This window comes from Chrysochloris asiatica, unplaced genomic scaffold (assembly GCF_000296735.1).
Source record: "Chrysochloris asiatica unplaced genomic scaffold, ChrAsi1.0 scaffold00046, whole genome shotgun sequence".
Classification (NCBI taxonomy): domain Eukaryota; kingdom Metazoa; phylum Chordata; class Mammalia; order Afrosoricida; family Chrysochloridae; genus Chrysochloris; species Chrysochloris asiatica.
Window position 1 is genome coordinate 20,846,068 of NW_006408564.1, and position 23,688 is coordinate 20,869,755.

At 43.0% G+C, this 23,688-nt stretch overlaps 1 protein-coding gene across 6 annotated transcripts in view; it reads right to left on the reverse strand.

Moving 5' to 3' along the window:
* The window catches only part of MAGI1 (membrane associated guanylate kinase, WW and PDZ domain containing 1), a 900,270-nt gene extending 881,094 nt beyond the window's left edge, over nt 1–19,176 (reverse strand). For 3 of the 6 annotated variants that reach the window (XM_006862111.1, XM_006862114.1, XM_006862115.1), the window contains exon 1: nt 18,319–19,176. In XM_006862111.1, the coding sequence (XP_006862173.1) occupies nt 18,319–18,631 (313 nt within the window). In that variant the 5' untranslated portion in view covers nt 18,632–19,176. The remainder of the gene's footprint in view (nt 1–18,318) is intronic. The other 3 variants (XM_006862112.1, XM_006862110.1, XM_006862113.1) reach the window with 1 other exon arrangement.
* Nucleotides 19,177–23,688: the final 4,512 nt, after the last annotated feature.

A 23,688-nucleotide genomic window follows, 5' to 3' on the forward strand; every position in this document is an offset into this window, starting at 1 on the left:
AACTCATGGTGACAGCATGTGACAGAGAAGACCTGCCCCACAGGGTTTTCTAGGCTGGAGTCTTTTACAGAAGCAGATCACCAAGACTTTCTCCCACGGAAGTGCTGGGTTAGCAGCCAAGTGCTTAACTGTTAAACCACAAGGGTTCATGACAAGGAGTCTATACTACTTATTTAAGAAGCCATCATGGAATCGTGGTTAAGCACTTGGTTGATAACCAAACAGTTGACGGTTTCTGCTATGGATGTGACCGCTGTAAGGAAGAAATGGGCTGGCAATGAGTTTCCGTAAAGACTGCCATCAAGACAATCCTACTGAATGCAGTTCTTCTCTGTGCATATGGGGTCGCCAAGAATCAGAATCAACTTGACAGCAACTAATAACAACAGATGACTCTGAATCAAGGACTGCTCCTTGGGTCATTCTTTAGACTTTGAGCATCAGAACTCTACCTGGACATGGAAACGTGTTAGAATCACTGATGAAATATCCCCAACCCAATGTCGACACTCCTGCTGCAGGCCTCATAGCTCGAAAACACTCCGAGGTAATTCCAATTCCGTTTCCATCCATCCAAATCCAATTTGTGGGCCAATGTTTCCAAAATTTTCTCCAAGAAGCTCTGCCTGCATTCAGTTAGCAGCCATCAGGTGAATGAATCTAAGTGCCTGGTAACAGGTGAATGGGGCTGCAGATTTCCTCTGCAGCCTTATCAGAACATCTCTTTTCCCTCAGGAATTCAGGTAACAGGATGACTCATTAAACCCCATGGGTAGTTTCCTTTTACCAAAGACTCCAAGAGTCACAACCACCTACCTTATTCCTACAATGCTTTCCTCTCAAAGCCATTTTTGTTAACAAAATGTATTTTATATAGAGTAACTTAGGCTTATATTTTTAACGACAGTATATCAGAAGCAGAATTGCACTACTTAAGAACACCAGGGTCTTTCTTCCTTATGGCATGATTGCCCACAGAGGTAAAGAGACATAAATGGGCAATAGCTACATGAATTGTTCCTTTGCTGAGCATCCTAATTCCCTGGCTTTCTTTCCCATAAATAATGATATGTTTATATCAATACTGATATAATGTCATGTACACTTGTGGGGATGCTAAACCATAGATTTGCACTATGGCACAGTTATTGTTGTTAAGTGCCTTTGAGTTGGTTCGACTAATAGTGACCCTGTATAGGGTTTCCATGGAGCAGCTGGTGAGCTTGAACCACCGACCTTGTGGAACAAACAGAGTTTGTAGTCCAGTGCATTAATACACATGCCACACCAGGGATCCAAGACAAGTTAGGCTTTTTAAATAAGAAACACAATAGCAAAGGAATTTTATGGAGAATCTCCTGGCCTAAAACACTATGGAACATAAACTTTTCCTACTACATCTTGCCGCTGAGCATATTAAAGTAGCAATCTTTAGTTGAGCTGGGGGTGGGGCTTTTTGAGTGTCCCAATAGTGGTTATCCTAATTAAGTGGAAGGGTACCCAGTAGTCTAAACTTGAACTTTCCTGAGTGTTGTCTCAGAACTGACGCACTGCGATCACAAATGGAATACACGATCTAAAATTTAAATTCCTAGACAGCTACCGGAAAGTTCTTTTAAGATACAGGCACAGGAAGGAGGGAGGGCCAAAGGAGAGAGAGAACAGAAATGAAAGCCCATCCAAACCTAGCAAAACTGAAGCTCCATGTTGGCCTTTTTACAGTCAAGTTTACAGAGTTCATTTTATAAAGGTCTTCCCTTGCATGGACTAACCTTCTAATCAGAAACACTTGAGTCCCTTTCCACATTCCTAATGCAGCAAACCTGCTTCTTGTTGTTAAGCGCCATCAAGTTGTTTCCAACTTATAGCGACCCTGTACTAGGTTTCCACGGTTGTACATCTTTGTGGGAGCAGAAAGCCTCATCTTTCTCCCCAACAAACCTGGTGCTGGGCATACATTGTGCATTGCAAAACTGTTCCTTTATTCTGCAGACAGGGAAGCAGGAAGAGATGCACTAGCTTTCAAAAGCAAAATTCCACCATATAATAATGTCAGCCTTGAAGAGCAGGTGTCCTCCACGATTCCTTAAAAATCACTTTAAAAATACACATTGCCATAGAATGCATTCCAACTCACAGCAACCCTACAGGATAGAGTAGAACTACCCCCAGAGTTTCCATGGCCACAAATCTTACAAAGCAGGCTGTCATATCTTTCTCCTGGGGAGCAGCTGGTAAGTTCTCACTACCAACCTTGGAATTAGACAAGCACTTAACCACTGTACCACAAGGGCTCTTTTAAAATTATCTTAGAACAGAGAATTTCTTGTATTCCTAGTATCTATTCATATATCAACTTCAAGATACCATTTTACCCAGTTGTGTGACTCAGCTGACGAGGACTTCTACAACAAACTCTAAGAATGGTGATCTGCTGTCCAAACAGACCCTCTCCCAAGCTCATCACCACAAGAGCTGGGAAATGGTCACAACCTGGACCTCAAATGAACTGATAAGTTCTAGAATCAATTCAGAATCAATGTACTACAAATCCAACCTGAATTGATTCTGGAACGTATTATTCACCTCAACAAACATTCATTGACCCTCATCAGGGTCACTGGAATCCTAGTGTGGTGCTAAAGGATAATGCACTGATCCACAAGGTCAATGGTTCAAACTTACTACCCCTGTTGATCAGAAACCCTATACAGACAGAGTCACTATGAATCAGAACAACTGGATGGCACTCAACAACAACAGAGTTACTACCTTGAACCCTGAGAATACAGACATGCATAAGATATGTGATAACTGTTCTTGAAGAATGAAGTGTGAGGAACATTAAGTGACACCGACGATTACAGAGTACTGGCTGCAAGCTCATGGATACAGACCAAATATGGCTCCCAGATGTGGGTCATCATGTTTTTAAAGAACTTTGAACCAATATTTTTCAAGTGTAAATGTTCACTTAAATTTTTTTTTTTTTAATTTTAATCCAAGCTTCTGGATTCAGTTGAAAACTTGCAACTTACATGGCAGCAACAGGCTGAAAGTGAGTGGTAGCTACCCCTCTGGGACAAGGCAAGCAAGTCCTTTCAGTTGACCCCAGTACCCACCACTACCTAATATCCTTAAAAAGAACTACTCAATATTGGACCTATTAAATTTGTTAAGTGGCAAACTGGCAGCTTCAATGGGCTCAAGCATGGCAACAGTTGTGAGGCTGGCCCAGGATTAGGCAGTGTTTCATTCTGTTGTGCATAGGGTCGCTATGAATCAATACCGACTCAATGGCACCTAACAACAACAACTATAAATAATATATGAGGTTGTTGTTGTTATGTGCCATGGAGTCGATTCCGACTCATAATATATGTTATAAATGAAATAAGTGCAGAACTATAGGACATAGCGTAGTGGTTACGAATTGGGCTGCTAACCTCAAGGTCGGCAGTTCGAACATACCAGCTGTTCTGCGGGAGAAAGATGAGGCTTTCTGCTCTGGTAAAGATTTACAGCCTCAGAAAACCTGTACAGTGTCACTAAGAGTCAGAACCGACTCCACTGTACTTAACAACAACAACAACAACTTGGCTGTTATTGTTGTTGTTAAGTGCCTTCAAGTCAATTCTGACTCACAGAGATCCTATATAGGGTTTCTGAGGAGCAGCTGGTAGGTTTGAACTGCCAACCTTGTGGTTCGTAGTAGAGTATTTACCCCAGAGCATCTCACCAGGACTCTTCCTACCTGTCAGCAAGGATATAAGCTGATAAGCTCTCTGGAAAGTCAGCAGCTTTATTGCTAACACATCCATCCAAAGAAAATATCTGAATTTCATGAAACTGTAAGTATGAGAGTATTCATCAGTATGTTGTACAAAATAAGGAAAAACTTAAAATCAATCTAAATATTCATCATCAAAGAATGGCTCAACACAACACAACGAAAAAATAGATTCTACAGACACTGGAAATGTTAAAATAGGTCTACTCATACATGCAGTATGTGTGTGTGTGGGGGGGGGGGAGTCCATTTGTCACAAGAAAAATCTCATCAAAACACAACTTATACAATACCATTTTCATAAGAAAAATTCTTTCACATACACTCCTCCCAAAACTACAAATATATAGATGCATTGCTTAAAAAGCCTACAGAAAAAGTATAATGTTAGCTCATCAATTTCGGGAGGGAGGCAATGTGGATATATTTTCCATTTATATTCACATCTCTCTCTTTCTCTATTATATACGTGTTTTAAATGAGAGAGAAAAAAAATGTTTTTTCAATTTCACAACGAAAAAACCTAAGCAATGGAAGCCCACACACCAACTACGGATGGTGATGAACGGTCATTGTAGATCACCTTACTATTTGATTTTTAAAAAGATTATAAACCAACATCAGGATAGCTATGCTTTTAAATAAATAAATAAATATGCATATGCTCCACCACCAGACAAGGATATTTTTTCACAACTTGAGCTGAAGTTTTGAATTCTTAACCAAGTCACACAGACTTACACAGGCTGGTAGTTGGAGGAGGATATGAACATGCTCTCTGTATCAGATGTAAATTCTAACACTTGGCCAAGAATCCAGGTGGTAAAATATTTTAAATGAAGCCCAAGTGATACCTCCCCCAGCCACATTATATAAACAATAGGTTCACCATTGCGCACATCTGGCCAGAATAAGGCTAAGACCTCCAGCACAATTAATTCAATATTTTCTCTACAGTTCAAAATGCTACAACTGGCAGACAACCATCTTAAATCATCACCAAGAAGTCAGACATATGGCTAAGTATATTTAATATGCCTTAAAAATAAGCTGCAGATATTCTAGCCAACAGGATCTTAAGCAAGACTCTTTTTTATTCAAAAATGATGCCTATCCCCAAAGGAATGCAATTCGACAGATATTTCTTGAGCACCTAAAGAGGGCAGGGATTATAAAGAAACATAAAACAGTGATGCTGCCTTGAAAAAACACATAATCCACCTCAGACAGATGGGCAGATTTACAATTACAAGACATTATTGTGACTCTTGAAATAATGACGTCAGTGCAAAATATTGAGAGATCACAGAAGAGGAAAGAATTAACACGGTTGCAAAGGTAAATCGGGCAAAAGAGAAGAAGAAAGCAATTATGCAGAATTGCTTAAAAATATGTAGTGGGATCTGATTTTGGGTCTTCAAACCAGATGTCATTCTTCTGTTTCTAGAGCTGGCTTCAGTGGGGTTGTGCTATGGTTAACTTCCTGTGTCAATTTCTTTCTGCTCGGGTAAAGATTTACAGTCTCAGAAACTCTATACAGAGTCGCTATGACTCCGATCGGACTGCAGCACATAACCACTACCACCACCTTATTAAGTCCAATTACTTAGCCAAATGCTAGACTAGGTACTGGTCCATAAAGTAATGTAGTATAACAACGTTCCATAATGTAATCTAATGAAATGTACTCAATCAATTAGAAAAGGAAGCGTTCTGCTTCCAGACGATCAATAAATATTCTGGCAGAAGTCTCTCCATTGTGCATTTTTCTGTTGCCTGACCTATGGATCTGGGGATGCAGCAAGCCTACAGTAATCTATAGCCCATCACATTGCCTACAGATCTTGCAAGTGTTAGGTGCTACCAAGTTTGTTCCAACTCATAGTGACCCTATGTACAACAGAGTGAAACACTGCCCAATTCTGCACCATTCTCACAATTGTCAGTTTTGAGTCCATTGTTGCAGCCACTAACCCTCTACTTTACCAGGCAAAATATCTTTCTCCAGGGACTGCCCCCTACTGATAAGGTGACCAAAGTATTTGGCACCAAGTCTCACCATCCTCACACTGAAGGAACATTCTGTATGCTTCTTCAAGACAGACTTTTTTGTTCTTCTGGTAGTCCAGGGTACATTCAATATTTTTTGCCAACCATAATTCCAATGTATTAATTCTTCTGTGGTCTTTCTTATTCACTTTTTAGCTTTCATATGCATATGAGGTGATTGAAAATACCATGGCTTGGGTCAGGTGCACCTTAGTCCTCAAAGTGGCACCTTTGCTTTTGAACACTTTAAAGCAAAGTGTTATAGACTAGCCAGACCCACAGTCACATGAGCCAATTTCTCTGCTCTCACTCTGTCTCTCTCCAAATATATACAACAGATGTGGTGGTGGTGGTGGTTATGTGTTGTGGAGTCTGTTCCAACTCATACTGACCCTGTATATGTTTTCCAAGGCTGTAAATCTTTACAGGAGCAGAAAGCCTCATCTTTCTCCTGTGGAACCACTGAGGTTCTAGTCCGTAACTTGCCCACAGTCACTCAGCAACGAGTGGAGCTTGGATTTGAACCCAACTACACTGACTCCAAACCCTTATAGCCACTAGACTCCATGGGCTCCCAAGCCGTTTCTGATGAGGAGTCCAGAAATTCATGCCACAATGATCAGAAGACCTTTGTGTCAAGTTCTCAAGGCTCACCTTTGCTGTGACTGCCCTACCTAGGGAATCCCCAGGAAATGCCGTCTTTCCTCAGGCTACCTGGGACCTGTAAGAAACATTAGTTCGAATGCATCACGACCCACAAAGACCTGGGGAGATGTAGAGATTTCCTTCCAACCTGGCTGAATGAATCTAGACATTGTCTTTTACAATAGGTGGCATGTAAAACATGCAGAAAAATAAAAGCCTTCCCGGTACTGCGGATACACTTCTCAACTTGTAAAGTTCTCTAGGGAAATATGTCCCCCAATCTCCGCCTCTCAAAAGATTCTTTCCTCTCTTCCAAGTGCTTTTAAAAGGGGAACGTCCACACAATAACAAAAGTCAGCATTTATTAAGCTCACTATGTGCCAGAGAGTTTACTTGAACTGTCTCATTTGCTTTCCCCCCACAGACTCTAGAAAGTATTATAATTACCCTGTTTTTCATTAAGCAAATCCCAGGCATAAAGAGACCAAGTGCTTTGCCCCAGGTGACCCAGCTGGTAAGTGGAAAAGTCAGCCTTCGAGCCCAGGCCCGTTTAGATGTAAAACCTACAAACCAAGAGCACATCAATAAATTGGTATTTGCAGATAATTTTATGGGCACCACTGCAGCTCTGTTAACAGTGCATCTAGCAATAATTGTGAAACATGGCTTATACTCAGGGTATAATCACCTTTTAATTGCAGCCATCATGTCACTGTCCATAAAGAGAGCCTGGAATCTTATCTCATAATGGGCTAAAAGATTAACATTATTGTGGGAAGCATAACTGTGGCCCATTATACACACAAGTTTCTCCATCTACAGTAATGGTGCACTGATACCTTAGCAGTGAAAATGTCATTTTCTTATATAACTCCTTCTCATGACACTGAAGATAGCAAGAGAAAAAGCCTTATATATAAAAGACGATGGCAGAAGGCAGCTCACCATTTGAGGGTGAGGGTTTACACAGTTCCCTTACAGACTTTGGCATGATGCTGCCCTAAATTTGTTACTACTCCTAAGATCTATCGAAGCAGGCCAACAAGTGCTCAGTGTCTTTACAAATATTCTTGATTAGTCAGTTAGCTCCAGCCATCAGATTCTAAACTTTAAGCTCCTATGAAGTTTACTGTGTACCACCATTAATTACCTCAATATTCAGAGACTTTCAAATGCTCAGGAGAAATTTATTCTTGTTCAGCATTTCACATTGGATGTTCCAGGGCTTGAACAACTGCTAAGTGATCGGCACTGTTCTTGGTACTGGGAGTGCACTGACAAACCAACACAAACAACATCCTTGCCCTCTCGGAGCTCATATTCTAGAGGGGGAGGCAGACAACATAAGCAACCTATTTACTGGAGGTGATCTACGGACTGCAGAGAAAACTAAAGCAAGGAAAGGGAATAAAGAATGATGGAGTGGCAGTGGATTTGTGATTTTAAATAATGTGGTCAGGGAGAGCATCACTGAGGAAGTGGCATTTCAGGAAGACTTGAAGTTGGTTAGGGAACAAGATATCTAGGTGCCATCAAGCCAATTCCAACTTATAGAGACCCATGTCATGAACAGAACTGTTCCATAGGGTTTTCTAAGCTTTGATTTTTTTAGAACAGACTGCTAGATAGGTCTTTCTCCAGCACAGCAACCAAGTGGGTTCAAACTGCCTGTCTTTCAGTTAGCAGCCAAGCACTTGGCCAGTGCACTACCTGGGATCCCAGTAGGAGACAGACAAGGAGAGGAAAAGAAAAGCAAGGGTCAGATGAAGTGGAGGGGCTGGGAGAGTGAGGGACAGCTTGTGAGTCATTATACAGTCTTCAACTTTCACTCTGAGAAAGGGACTACAGAAATCATTCTAAATAATGGATTATTCCATTCTTTAATTAGCTATAAAAAGAAACTATTATTTAACCATAAGAGATTCCTCAAATTGCATTTTCTAATTTTATCACAGAGCATCAGAACAGAAAGTCTAAGCAATGTTGACATCCCAGACACTTTGGACCCTATAAATCACGGAGTCAATATGATAGGTCTGTTCTTGTCATCCAAGGAGGTTTAGCTGTTGGAAAACACCAAAGCAAACTCATCAGAAATACAATATTCAGACATCCATGTTGTTGTTGTTAGGTGTCATCAAGTTGGTACCGACTCATAGCGATTCTATGCACAACAGAACGAAACACTGTCCAATCCTGGCCACCTCACTATTGGACATCCATGGGGGTGCATTATAGCAAAGCTCCAGTGTATACCAGGGATTTTCCAGAATCCTAGATCTCACAATGTTGTTGTTAAGTGCCATTGAGTTGGTTCAACCCATAAAGACCCTGTATAGTGTTTCCAAGGAGCGGCTAGTGAGCTTGAACCACCAACCTTGTGGTTCAAACTGACTTTGTAGTCCAGCACATTAGCTCACAGCACCACACCAGGACTCCAGATAGGAACTGTATAAAGATAGGCAGTAGCGCAATAACCTACTTTTTCAGGATGTAAATGTCAACCCTTAACGAATCTGACAGCCTTTATTCTCAGCGTATACAAAATCAGTATATCCTGTTACACATATATACAAAGCCTAGGAAAGAACCACTAACATCAGAGACTTGTGTTTTGCATTAAATAACCATAGTTTATAAAGCAACATCCTTCATATAAACCCTTGTGGTAAGAGATGTCAGAATGTTTTCTCTTATAAACCACTTAATTCCCCTTGGTGGATATCATCAATTCTGCCATCCGAAACTAGGTGGGTAATGAATGCCAGCATACACAGAGAGCCAACTGGATGCCACTGCACTGTAAGGTCAAGTTAGTCTATTTTTAAACAGCACAGTGAATGGCAAAGGGTGGACACTGGAAACAATGGGTAAGTTACGTTGCTGTTTGTCCTAATGTTATTTATTGTCAACGTAGTGAAGTGTTCCACAGTATAACCTAAAAATAACTTTCACAGAGTGGTCTTCTAGCACTAAGAACAAAAAAAGAGACTGATTTTTGAAAGCTTTTAAGTCAACCAAAAAAAAAAAAAACACCCATATAAAAACAGGGTACAATTTAAGTGACACAGGGAATGGAAATCAAACTGTTTTCTGTAAAAAAGATCTTATTTGTTGTCAGCCAGAAGAACTGTATAGTGGAACAACACTGTAAGAAAGTGGAAGGAGGTCATGTGATTCTTAGGGATGCTGACATAAAGCAAAAACAGGTCCTACATCAAAACAAAAACAGAAAAGTCCCACATCATTCCACCTCCCAAACATCTGAAATGTCACGACTTTTAAAAAATGAGACTTTTAAAACTTTAGAGTCAACAGCTGAAAACTTGAATATAACTCATTAGTCTTTCTTCACTATCAATTAATTATTAGAACCAGGGAGTAAGTTGATTGGAAAACCTAGTGTTGAGAAAGCAAATACAATAAATATCACATGGTGGTGGTGGTGGTGGTAATAGTGTGTCATGGAGTCAGTTCCAACCCTGTATAGGGCTTCCAAGGCTGTAAACCTTTAAGGGAGCAGAAAGCCTCATCTTTCTCCCACAGAATCACCAGTAGTTTTGAACTGCTGACCATGAGATAAGCAGCCCAACTCGTAATACTATGTTACCAGAACTCCATCTGAACTGTAGTTAAAAGTGAACAGAGAAGGTAAAAAGATGTTGTATATAGATAGCCTAGTCTGACCTTATCATGTGGATATTTAGAAATAGCAGGATATGAATGACATATGCTTCCCAAATCATTCACTCATCCATGAAATTCTAGTGATCACTTTGCCAGGCTCCTTGGAAACCCTATACAGGGTCACTATGAGTTGGAACCAATAATAAACAAGCACTGGTGGTGGTACAGTGGTAAAGCACTGGACAGCTCACCAATAGGTAAGCAGTTCTTACCAATCTGCAGCTTTGTTTCTATACAAATTAGTCTTGGAAACCCTCTGGGGCAGTTCTACTACTCTGGCCTATTGAGTTACTATGAGTCAGAATGAATTCCATGGCAGTGGGTTTATTTTACAAAAACCCGTTGCCCTTGAAATGAGGACATGGAGAGACAAAGCAGCTGAGGACTCTAGACTCATAGGAGGAGAAAGACTGGGTGCTGGCAAACAGGAGGCAGGCTTGCACAATGTGTCCTTTGGTTGTTTAAATGATTATATACTCCTGAGTAAGGAGCTCTGGTAGCGCAGTGGTTATGAGTGGGGCTGCCAACCTCAAGGTCAGCAGTTCGAGACTACCAGCAGTTCCATGGGGAAAAGATGAGATGTTCTGCTCCTGTAAAGATTTATAGCCTCGGAAACCCTATGCAGGGTCGCTATGAGTCGGAACTGACTCCATGGCACACCACCACCACAACTGAGTAAGGCAGAGTACAAGTGTCCCATACAGTTCCCAAGACTACAGTTCTTACAGAAGCAGACAGCCATATCTATCTTCTGTGCAGCAGCTGATGGATTCCAACAACCCACCTTTCAGTTAGCAGCTGAGCACTTCATAGCTGCACCACCAGGAAAGAGAGGGTGAGCACCAGAGCAAGTATGTTTTCATTCTACTGAGAAGGGAGAGAGACAATAAAGAAGAAACAGAAGATGATGTTATTTTGGACGGTGTCAGTTGTGTGGTGTGGCTGGTCCTTGCTGGGTTAGTAGAACCAAGTATAAGCATCTCTTCCAATCTCCAGTTAAAATGCAAATCACGGTCCATCACCACCACCACCTGAACTAGATTGTAAGCATTTAGCAACACAGCACTGGATGAAGTGATCAGGCTGAGTCTCTGTGAGGAGAGACTCAGGAGAGGAGTCAACCTCACGGTCCACAGAGGTAGGGAGGTAGAAAACTGAAGACATGTGGGGAGAGTTGAGGGAATGGATGGGGTTACAGGCTGAGGAAGCAGACTCAGTGACCCCAAAGCAGGAATTCAAGAGAAACCAAGAAGGAGCAGTGTGTTTTAAAATGGGGATAAAACTATTTTGTTACAGAGCTATTGTCATAAACCCAATTGGTCAGGGGAAAAAAAACATTAAAAAACCACTTTAGCAAAACACAACAAAAATATGACAAAGAACTCTATTCAATTTCCTGTGGTCATAATTCCCCCACAGTAGGATGAGGAGAACATTTTGATGGCTGTGGTTGGGTTTTTAATTGTCTTCTTTCTTGTCTCCATTCTGTCTAAAAAAAGTAGACAGTCAGTTTTAGTTTCTAAGTAATTTGTAAAACTACAAAATTCACCTACAAAAATATGATGTAAGCATGACCTGTACTATACCAGGTTAGGAAACTACAATCACACCATTTTTAAACCTTTGGTGTCTGGGTTATTCGTGGAATTGTAACACCGCAGGAGTGTAAAGCACTGAGGGGCACACCCACTTATCTCTGGAAGAAGTAATTGAGACTCGGAGAGGGTGTCATATGGAGACGACACCATGAGCTAGCATGGTTTGTTCGGGAACTCAGGTCACCTGCCCCATTTGATAGCAGATTCACAATTGTGGTAAGTCTCAAAATTGAGCATGCATCAGAACCACCTTCAGGGTTTGTTAAAACACCCCTAAGCTTCTGAGTCCTGGTGAGGTGCTGTGGGTTAATGTGCCGGACTGCAAAGTTGTTTGAACTTCAAGGTCAGTGGTTCAAGCTCACCAGGTACTATATAGGGTTGCTATGGGTGAGGTCAGAACAGAACTGACGGCACTTAACAACGAAAAGAACAACACCAAGCTTCTGAAAGCTAAAAGCAGAGAATACCAGAAAGATGTTTACCTGTGCTTTACTGACTACGCAAAGGCTTTCGATTGTGTAGATGATGATAAACTGTGGACAATGTTGCAGAGAATGAGTATTTCAGAACACTTGGTTGTGCTTGTATGAAGAACCTGTAAGAGGCAATTGTTGGAACAGAACAAGGGAACACTGAATAGTTTAAAATTAGGACAGGTGTGCGCCAGGGTTGCATTCTTTCATCATACTTATTCAATGTGCATGCTGAGGAAATAATTCAAGAAGATGGATTATATGAAGTAAAACGTGGCATCAAGATGGGAGGAAAACTCATTAACAGCCTCAGTTATGCAGATGATACAACCTTACTTGCTGAAAGTGAAGAGGACTTAAAATAATTACTGATGAAGAGCAAAGATCACAGCCTTCAGTATGGCTGCATCTCAATGTAAAGAAAACAAAAATCCTTACCACTGGCCCAATAAACAACATGTATATAAATGGAGAAAAGATTGAAGTTGTCAAAGACTTCATTTTGTTCAGATCAACCATCAACACTCAATGGAAACAGCAGTCAAGAAATCGAATGATATATTGCATTAGGCAAATCTGCTGCACAAGACCTCTTTAAAGTGCTCAAGAGTAAAGATGTCACTTTGAGGACTACGGTGTGCCTGACGTAAGCCATGGTATTTTCAATAAGCTCATATGCATGTAAAAGTTGGACAGTGAATAAGGAAGACCATAGAAGAAGTGATGTAATTGAGCTACAGTGTTGGAGGAGAATATTTTAAAAGTACCACGGACTGCCAAAAGAAAAAACCAATCTGTGTTGGAGGAAGCATATCCAGAATCCTCCTTAGAAGCCAGAATGACCAGACCTGTCTCTCATAATTCTGACAGATTATCAGATGGGATCAGTTCCTGGAGACGGATGTCATTCATGTTTGGTAAAGTGGAAGTTCAGAGAAAATGAGGAAAAACCCCAACGAGATGGATTGGCAGAGTGGCAGCAGCAATGGGCTCAAACATAGCAACGATAGTGAGGTTGGCATAGGAACAGGCAGTGTTTCATTCTGTTGTACGCAGGATCACTGTGGGTCAGCACTGAGTTGATGCAACAACATCAAGCTTCTGAATCAACAGGTCTGGGATGGAGCTCAGGAATTTCCATTCCTAACAAGTTGCCAGTGGTTTGGGGACCATACTTTGTGACCCACTGTCCTAGGAATTGGGCACGCGGCCTTTGTAATCAGATATAATTAGGTTCCAGCTCTACTGCTGTCACTTGTTGTATGACCCTTGGAAAAGTTACCTATATTCTCTGAACCTGTTTCCAACATCTGAGCCCCACTTTGTTGTTCACTGCCATTGAGTCGATTCCGACCCATAACGACCCTGTATAGAATTTCCGAAGAGCAGCTGGTGAGCTTGAAACACCAACCTTGCAGTTCAAATGGCTTTGCAGTCTGGCAAGCCCCACTTTCAGGACCTAAAAACAGAGCCCTGATATCTCAAAGGTTAAGTACTCCTCAAATAACCAAAAGGTTGGTAGGCTGAACTCACTCCTCAACTGAAGGGAGAAAAATGTGGCAATCTACTTCTGTAAAGCTTACAACCAAAAACACCCTATTAGACTCTGTTGCATGAGTCACTCTGAGTAGAAATTTACTCAACATCATTTAACAATAGAGTACAAATAAAACACATACTGAAGGGACTGACACATGCTAGTAAATGCTAAATATATGCTACATCCTACATCAATGTTTCCTTTTTTTCTTTCTCCATGTACACATACTGTTGTTGTTGTTAAGTGCCGTTGAGTCAGTTCCGACCCATAGGGACCCTGTATAGGGTTTATGAGAAGTAACTGGTGAGCTTGAACCAATAAACCTTGCAGTTCAAACCGACTTTGCAGCCCAGCGCATTAACCCACAGCGTCACACCAGGGCTCCATACACATACTACAATGGCTAAAAGTCAGCAGATAGACAACATCAAAGACGTGGAGCAACTGGAACATATTACTGCAGCCTTAGTCATAAAAGACAAAGCCCAAATGTCCATGAACGGTTAGAGAAACTGCTACATTTATACAATGGGATGGTGGTGGTGGTGGTAATGTGTCATGGTGTCGATTCAACTCATAGCGACCCTGTGTAGGGTTTCCAAGGCTGGAAACCTTTATGGGAGCAGAAAGCCTCATCTTTCTCCCACAGAACAGCTGGTAGTTTTGAACTGCTGACTTTAAGGTTCGCAGTCTGATTTGTAACCACTATGCTGGACTCAACAATTTCTAAAAAACACCAATATGTAACCATCATAGAATGTTTCACTGAATGTTTCATTTAGCAAGAAAATATTTGAACTGTTTTCAACAATGGTCCTGAAGTGTATAATTTGTTGAATGTGGGACTGTGTTCTGTAAACCTTTACTCAATTCTCGATAAAAAGTTTTTAAAATAAAACAAAAAATGCAACATGCAGCAATGTACAAACACTCTCCATAAATTTTACTGAACAAAAAGAGCAAAAAAAAGAGTACATTCTATATTATTTTATTTTTATTCTATAATAGAATTCACAATTGCATTTGCTGGGGAGGGCGCGTGGAGAACTGATGGGAAAGGAGCATGAGAAATATTTCTGGGGTGATGGAAAAGTTCTCTAACTTGATTGGAGATAGCATGAGTTTACACAGTTGTCAACCCAACAAACTACATACTTAAGATTTGTGCTTTTTACTGTAAATTAATGCTACTTCAATAAAGTTTTGTTTAGTTTTTCCTAGTTTAGGCATCTTCTGAAAAAGGACAGTGTTCTCCATTTAGAATGAACCAACTCCAACCCTGCAGATCCATTTAGTTTCCTTCCTTCACAATCCAGTCCTGACTCTAAAACTATTTACGACAGACTATTTTGGTACATGCGTCTTTCCAGAGAGCTGCCATAAAATGTAAAAAGCAGAATCTTCTCCCTCAAGAAAACTATGACATTTCCATTCAGACAGCACCTGGAGTGACCCACATGGTTGTCAGTAGCAAACTCCATGTGCAGACAGTACAGAAATAACATCTTTGATCTTTGGCACATACCATGTCTGAGCCTACCTGATTTGATTAAGACACAGGAAGAGTAATTCTGCTATGCCATTTAAAACATAGTCTCCGTATACGTGTGTATATAAAGGAGCTCTGGTAGCATAATGGTTATGAGGCTGACTGCTAACCTCATGGTCAGCAGTTTGAAAGTACCAGCAACTCCATGGGAGAAAGATGAGGCTTTCTGCTCCCATGAAGATTTATAGCCTCAGAAACCCTATTCAAGATCACTATGAGTAGGACCGACTCCACCCACCCTTCACGGCACACTACCACCACCACCGAGCCAGCAAAGTGGTTTCTAGTGCCACCTTTATTGGTAACAAAGAAATTAAAAAAGCTAACTGTAGTCTGTGTATTGATTATGTGTAGTAACTCTTACACTGTGGATTCCCAGGGCATTTGAGATTCCCCATCAACATTGTTATTCTACTCCATTGCAAGGGAAGATACATAACACACACACCTGCTGTGAACAGCCATGTCCACACAGAACAGTCCTGATATACTATAGTTCTCTTTGAACCCAGTTCCAAACCCACTTGATTATCTCACCAACCCTTCCTAAACTCATTAATGAGGAAATCCTGGGATGATGCCTCCTGGCTCTCTGATCACCAGCGAAGAGAAGTGATCAAACACGACAAATTAAGTCCCCATGGATCCGTTAGATACCACCACATCTGTCCTTCCTCCAGCCCATTCTCCGAAACCAAGACCTATGGCCACTCCAATTATAAATGTCCTGACAGTATTTTCTTTACTACACTTGCTGTTATTAAGTGCCGTCAAGTAAATTCCCACTCATAGTGACCCTGTTTAGGGTTTCCGAGGAGTGAAGAGTCCTGGTGTGGCTCTGTGGGCTAGTGTTGTTGTTAAATGCCATCATGTGAGCTCTGACCCATAGCGACCCTAAACATGGTTTCCAAAGCTGTAAATCTTTACGGGAGCAGAAAGCCTCATCTTTCTACCACAGAGCAGCTGGTAGTTTCGAACTGCTAACCTTGCGGTTCGCAGTCCAATTTGTAATCACTACGCTACTAGAGCTCCTTGTGGGCTAATGTGTCAGTGGGCTACTGTGTTCGACTGCAAAGTCCTTTGAACTGCAAGGTCAGTGGTTTAAGCTCACCAGCTGCTCCTTGGAAACCCTATACAGGATCGCTATGGGTCGGAATAGACTCAACAGCACTTAACAACAACAAAAACTGGTGAGTTCTGAACCACTGACCTTGCAGTTCAAACTGATCTTGTGCTCATTCTACAATGCTATATCAGAACTCCATTTACAATATGATCAAGTCCTAACATCCAAAGCTAAATTTACAAATAAGTAAGTACTCCAAACATAACAACAGCTCACCTTTACTGTGTACTTAGTATGTTTTGCACAGTTTCCATTTATTGGGTTACATAATATCCAGAAAAACATTACTTTACAAGTAAGGAAACATTCTCAGAGGTGGAGGATCTCAACCAAAGGCTGAGAAGAGCAATGAATGAGGCACAGTTGCTCCCTGCAGTAAACATACTACCTGGGAGATGAGGGGAGGGACCCAACTCATAACTACTAATAAATTAAAACACACACACAGGTACTTATAAAGGGAGCCCAGAGGAAGGCTTCTTTGAGGAGGTGTAAAGATAGAAACATAAATGGTAAAGCTTTCCATACGAGGTGTCAGCCCCTCATCTCCCAACACTACCTGCCCCCTCTTCCCTTTTATCTAGGAGTCTCTTTTTCCAAGAGAAGCCCAGACCAACCCTTTTTACCGTGACACATTCCTCCAGTTGCTCTGCACCGGCAGACACATGTGGGAACTTTTCACCATGCTCCTTTGGCATTTTCAGGGATAGAACTGCGTCATGGTGTTCGGTCACACAAGGGACACCTTTAAGAGACTCCAGTTTTCTCTGCTGGGCTGATGTAGAGACAGCTGCCTCAAACCAAGTTGTAAGGGGAACCCCCTTCCCTCCCAACCAACTGCACCTTCCATCCTTTAAGAGGTAAACCTCTCCTGTATTGGCTTCTGAGGAAACAATCTGGTCTATTCCCAGACACAAGTCAGTCCCTCAGATTCTTGAGGGTCACTCTCCCATCCCTTCCTTCTCAGTGCTTAAGGTTCTACAGTTCAAACTAGGTTTGGGGGAGCAGTGTGACCTTGGGCCAGTCACTTAACCAGTCAGTCCCGATATCCGTATTTGTTAAATGGGGTTTATAAGAACAACTCTTAGAATTGTAAATCAAAATAAGATCATGCAAATAAAGCAGCACCCAGAGCCCAGCAGCTATTAAGCATCAACTAAAGGTTAACTGCCCTTATCTTGGATGATAATGATGATGATGATGACAGCGTAAATTTGGGCTACATTTGAGCTAGGAGTGAAATGCCCCTTCCCCCCACCCGGCGCTGGGACGCATGGGGGAGACATATGCGTCATCCGGCTGTGGGGAGAATGCAGGATCTTCATTCAGGCAGCGGCTTAGGAACAGCCAGGCAGTCTGCTCGGATGGATTGCGCGGTTAAACCGATTTTCTGATGGAAGGGATCCAAGAAACTGGGGATCCTTCCCTCCTTCATACCCACTTTCCAGGTCTGGAAACAGCCTAGTGGCAGAAGACAGTTCGCAGCAGCGCCCCCGGTATCCCTCCCTCAAGGAGCTGGGAATCTACCTTTGCCCCTGCCTCAGTTCACTTCTCCTTCAGACAACGGCTAGACTGTGCTGCTCTAGGCAGATGAGATATCAGGTTGGCAAACCAGACCTGAGCTATGTCTATCCAGTTCCCCCTGCGCAAACCCAGACCCCTCTTCTAAAGGCAGGTGGACGAACAACCTACAATCTTGCAACAACTTTGTGTATGTCTCCACGACAGGGCGAACGGTCTCAACTTCCCCCACTTGTCTGCACTGCGAGGAATAAAGCGGGAAATCAAGGTTGGGAAGACAGCCTGCAGGCCGCGTAGTTTTCTGGGGACGCCCCCCAGAGGTGCGCGCGCCCCGTCTTACCTTGTCTGACGGCTTTGAAAGTGACGGCCTCCTTGCAGCTGTCGATGACTCCCAATACGTCATAGCGGGGCAAACCAGCCACCCGGATGCCCTGCACCTCCAGAAGCAGCTCCCCTTCGCCCAGCTTCGGGCCCTCGCCGCCGCCGGGAAGCCCCGCCGCCTCTGCCGCCGCCACCGCTCCGACATACGGAAACTCCCCGTTCTCCGCGCCCCCCAGCACCGTCACCCCCAGCTCTCCCTGAGGCCCCCGCTTCACGGTGCATTCGTGAACCCTGCTAGTCCAGTGGTTCTTCTTCTGAATCACTTTTGACATGATGAGGTTCACCCCTCCTCCAAAATATAAAAGAAAATGAGAGACAGGTGCCCCCCCAGCAAAAGCCCCCAAACCTCTGCTGGTTCATAAGAGAGCCATCTCCTCCCAAATAACGCCACGGGAGAGAGAAACTTGGCAGCCTCGCTCCGCAACACACACTCACGCACTCAAGCCATCATAAAACAAACTTTCTGGGCTTCCCCACGAGCCCTGCACAGGCGCCCGCGAGCTTTGTTTGCATTCCGGTGCCTCTCGATCCACGTTCCGGTGCCCGACCGTGCTCTCCCGGACCAGAGTCCACTCTACGCCGCTTGGAGTTTTTTTTTTTTTTTTTCTTCCTTCCTTTCTTTCTTGCGTGTTGGAAATACGATGTCCCTTCTTTGCTTCTCGCCTGGTTCGTCTTTCCTCTCAGGCAGGCTGTTCCAGAGGGTGAGGAGAGCCCTTCTAGCCCAGTTGCTTGGAGCCCTGAAGACGCTGTTTCGGAGCGGGGGTTGGGGGGGGCGGGAAGGATTGGAGGGAAGTGCCCGCGGCCCCTTTAAGCAGATACAAAGGCTAGACTTGTTTTGTTACATTTCATTCTATTCCGCGCCGCGGAGCGCAGCGGCAGGCAAGAGAAGACGCGCGCGCATGCGCCCAGCGGCCGCCAGCCATCCGGCCCGCCCCACCTCTCCTTCCCTGAGAGAGAGATTCCAACGTGCTTCCCGTTGGGTCCTAAAACCGATCTCCAAGAAACAGCGTTTCACACCTACGTTCCCTTCACGCAGCCCTCACACTTCTCATTTTCTTTCAGAGGCACTGGCCCTGCAACTCCTTTGAGGGACTGGGGAGCACACTTGCTTCATACCAACTTGCAACTTTTAAAACATATTCAATCTAACTTCGCGATTTGAAAACCAGTTCAAACAGGTGGGGGTTGGGGAAACTCCTGCTAACACTTGGGCCACACTCACGCTCACCCTAAACTGCCTAACGCTATTGGCCAGTGGCTGGCCACGCTGTTGGTGACCAAGCTGGCTGTACCCGTCGCCATGCCCCACCCCCTAACCCCTCCCCAACATTTTTCTCTAAATTTGACACCCACAGGGAGGCGCACCCCTGGCGGTGCACACACTGGCAATTTTGTGTCCCCAGGGAGGGAGATTACAGGGGTCACCAAAGCCACCCAATTGGGATCCCTTAGAGCCTTACAGGCCCTTACACAAGTAGTTATACCCTTAAAAAGGTGTCAACTCCATGGTTGGAATGGGCAGAAGAGGGAAATAATGTTAAGATGTTTGGCTGTCTTTTCAATATTGATTTCCCTGGCATACTACTATAAAATAGACACTTGAGGGTGAGATAAAGGAATAGCCAGAAATATCACTATAGAAAGCTTGTAAGTCTATCTTCTGCTTATAACTGATTGTAGTACTACAATGTGCCCAGTGAAGGAGGTTTCCTGCAGAGCCTCTGCATTACATAGGACTATAGGTGGAATCCTGAATAGCATCCAGAATCTTCAGAGGTGGTTAATTTCTGCTTGAAAGGAGTGGCTAGAAGAACAGAAATACTTCTTCAAAGAAAAACAGGAAAAATATAAAACAATAAAGGCAGACCGACTGATTACTACAAGAACAAGCAAGTTAAAGCCAAGCGGTCTGGTCCCCTCAGAGCAAACCCCCTTCCAAGACTAAGACTCCATAGGAATACACGCTCTGATTAGTGATCATGTTCATCACCGATAAGCGGAAGTGAGGGAAAAACAGCAATGACTCTGCAAGCTAAACCCTACAACATTCAATAGACTCCTGTGAAACCTGGAAGAGAACCTGGTTAGCCAACAGTGTGGCAAAACCTGGGGACTCTTGGGCTCAGAGTCAGCAACATAGCCACAGAGGACTAGAGTGGAGAGTGAAGCCCATGGTTGATAGTAAAGCTGATAAGAAGAGAGGGCATATGCACAAGAACACCCACACTTGCAGATAATACCCACTTGCCCTGACTTCAATGACTGGATGATCAGAACTCAACTAGAAGAAGAAAGAAGAGGGGGAAAAAAGAGTAATCTGATACAATTTGATGACTTTGACCTACACCTAAGGATGCAGTAGCTCAAAAGAGGGAACAAATCCTTACAGCAAGGATCATTCCCATCCCCTCCATACACAGAGTAGACAGGGATGGGCAACTTGGAAATTGGCTACCCAAAATGGGGGGGTTTGGGTCTTTAAAGGCAAGAAGTGACTGGTTTACAAGCTTTCAAGAAGTAATCTAGATCCAGAGGGTGCGGAGGAAGGTGTAATATCCACTGAGTTCTATCCAATCTGTCTAGGCAGGGCTGATGAAAGGAAATGCAGATAGGTCTCTTTTGATACAGTAGTGAATAATTGTTATCAGGACTGTTTGTGAGGGTTGGAAATGTACAGGTAGACATTTTGTAGCAAGGAGGGGAGTGATTAACTTTGCAGTCTAGGAGCAGAGATCCCTAGGACCATCAAAGGAGAAGAGCAGAGAGCGGGACCCTACCTAGAGAAGCAGTGATGCCAGAGATGGAAGCAGAGATGATGACTTGGAGAGATAGAGCTGCTGGGGACTTTAGACCCAGAGGGGGAGAAGGGCTGTGTGCTGACGAGGGGGGGCAGACTTGCAGGGTATGCCCTACGGTTGGTTGATGATGCATGGAGGGGAATGTAACCATGGCAATGAAAGATATATAGGATGAATGTAAAGCTAATGTTCTCCCATGTAAACTACGACATAATTCACAATAAAACATTAAAAAAAAAAAAAAGGTGTCAAGCCACCTTTTAAAACAGGGAAATATACAGGGGGCTTCAAAAGTTTGTGAGGAAATGGAACTGAAACGATAACGGGATTTTCCCACGAACTTTGAAGCCCCCTCGAATTGGCAAGGGAAAAAAACTCCAACCGTGATTAAAGTTGCCCTGGGCTCAAGTTCCTGGCTGAGCCGGGTAGCACAGGGACCCACCCAGAGAACCAGAGGTAAGACTCGCCACCCGGGTCTGGGAACTGCAAGGAATCCAGGCCCTTGCGGAGGCGAAGGCGCGGCAGCACCTCTCGGAATTCACAGCCTCTGGGTCGCTGCCACCCCTGGCGCCGCCCCAGGTCAGGGAGAGAGTGCGCGTCTGTGCCGGCAAGCTTCCTAAAGGATCTCGGGGGCCGCAAAAAAAAAAACTTCACCTGGAAAGCTGCCCTATCCAAATACTCCCCTAATCGGCCTGGGCGGTAAAGAGCCTCCCAAGCGGTTTCTTTTTCCTGTTAAAGATTTATAACGTGCTTGTTCATCTTTAGTCTCAGGAGAGATTCCAAATGCTAAATAAAGGAGGAGAGTTGAAGGGACTCAGAAAGGATGGTTTGTCTCAGGAGCCTGTGTGGAAAGCTGGGCTCTGGGATTTAGGTTGCCACTGGTGCACTCTCTCTGAGCCCTGGCCGAGTACTGTGATGTCTAAGTCTCCAATTTTTTTATTCCTTGTAAAACTATGTATGGGGAGCATAGAGGCTTATCCCGTGTAAGATAAGCACTGGACTGTAAACCAGTAGGTCGACTCATTGGGAAAAGTTGTAGCTTTTTGCTCCTGCAAAGATTTATAGCCAAAGAAGCCCTGTACAAGATCTTTATGAGTTGGAGGACTCCAGGGCACCTAACAACAACAAAAAGAAGTATAACAATAGTGTTGTTCTTGAATTTACCCAAATAACACACTTGTTGTTGTTGTTAAGTGCCATCGAGACTAGTTTATGGTTTTCATACCAGTGTATAAACACTTTAGAATCCTTTATAACCCTTTTCATAACACTTTAGAACCTAGTGTTATTTTCATAACATACTAATAATTTTACATGTTGATGACTTGAACTTCATTTTTTCTGTCTAATGGGTTTAATGTTAAGTCTTCAGCTTGGTCCTTGTTGATGGGCACATTTGGTTCCCAGTAGCAGGCCTTCACCCGCCATTCCTCTCCTGGCAGGATCCCTTCCCTGCCCTGCAAACTGCTTTCTCCAGTGCAGGAAGACATTACCAGCTACCACCAAACTTAATTCTGGCTTCTTAACCATGGCTTATACCTTTATGATGGAGTCCTGGTGTGGTGCTTCAAGATAACATACTAGATGGCAAAGTTGGTTTTAATTGCAAGGTTGGTGGTTCAAACCCACTAACCACTCTTCAGAAACCCTATATAGGGGTCGCTATAGTAGAGACCCACACAATGGTACTTAAAAACTACATATATTTATTATACACATAGGCTCAAAAGTAACATTTTCAAATTTTTGAGTGAGGGTGCTGAGACTGAAATTCACTTCTAGAAATGGTAGGAGGCATTTGCACAGTTTATGCATAGGCATGGTGTGCCAAAATTGTGTTTACTTAATTTTGTCATTTCTGCTGTTAAATATTATTTACGTTATTTTTGTGGGTGTGCTATTTGCAGAAAATTATGGTGCTTCACAAGGTAGTTGTCATGGATTGAATTGTGTGTACCCCAAATATATGTCAGCTTGGATGGATCATGATTGTCAGTAGTTCAGCAGTTGTGTGATGCTCCCTCATGATGTGACCTGATATAATAAACCAATAAGAAGATTAAGGGTGGGCTGCTGTTGTTAGGTGCATAAAGTCAGTTCCAACTAATAGTGAACCTATGCACAACAGAACAAAACACTGCCTGATCCTATACCATATTCATAATTTTTGTTAGAGCCTGTTGTTATACATCTATGTCAATACATCTCATTGGGGATCTTCTCTTATTGCTGACACTCCACTTTTGCAAGCAAGATGTCCTTCCTGACAACATGTCCAAAGAGTGAGAGACAAAGCCTCACCATCCTGACTTCTAACAAATGAATATCCTGGCCTTACTTCTTCTAACACTGATTTGTTTTTTCTTCTGGCAGTCCATGGTACTTTCAGTGTTCTCCAACACCATAATTTAAATGCATTCTTTCTACTGTCTTCCTTATTCTTTGTCCACCTTTCACATGCATATGAGGTGATTGAAAATACCATGGCTTTAGTCAGACACACCTTAGTCCTCAAAGTGACATCATTGCTC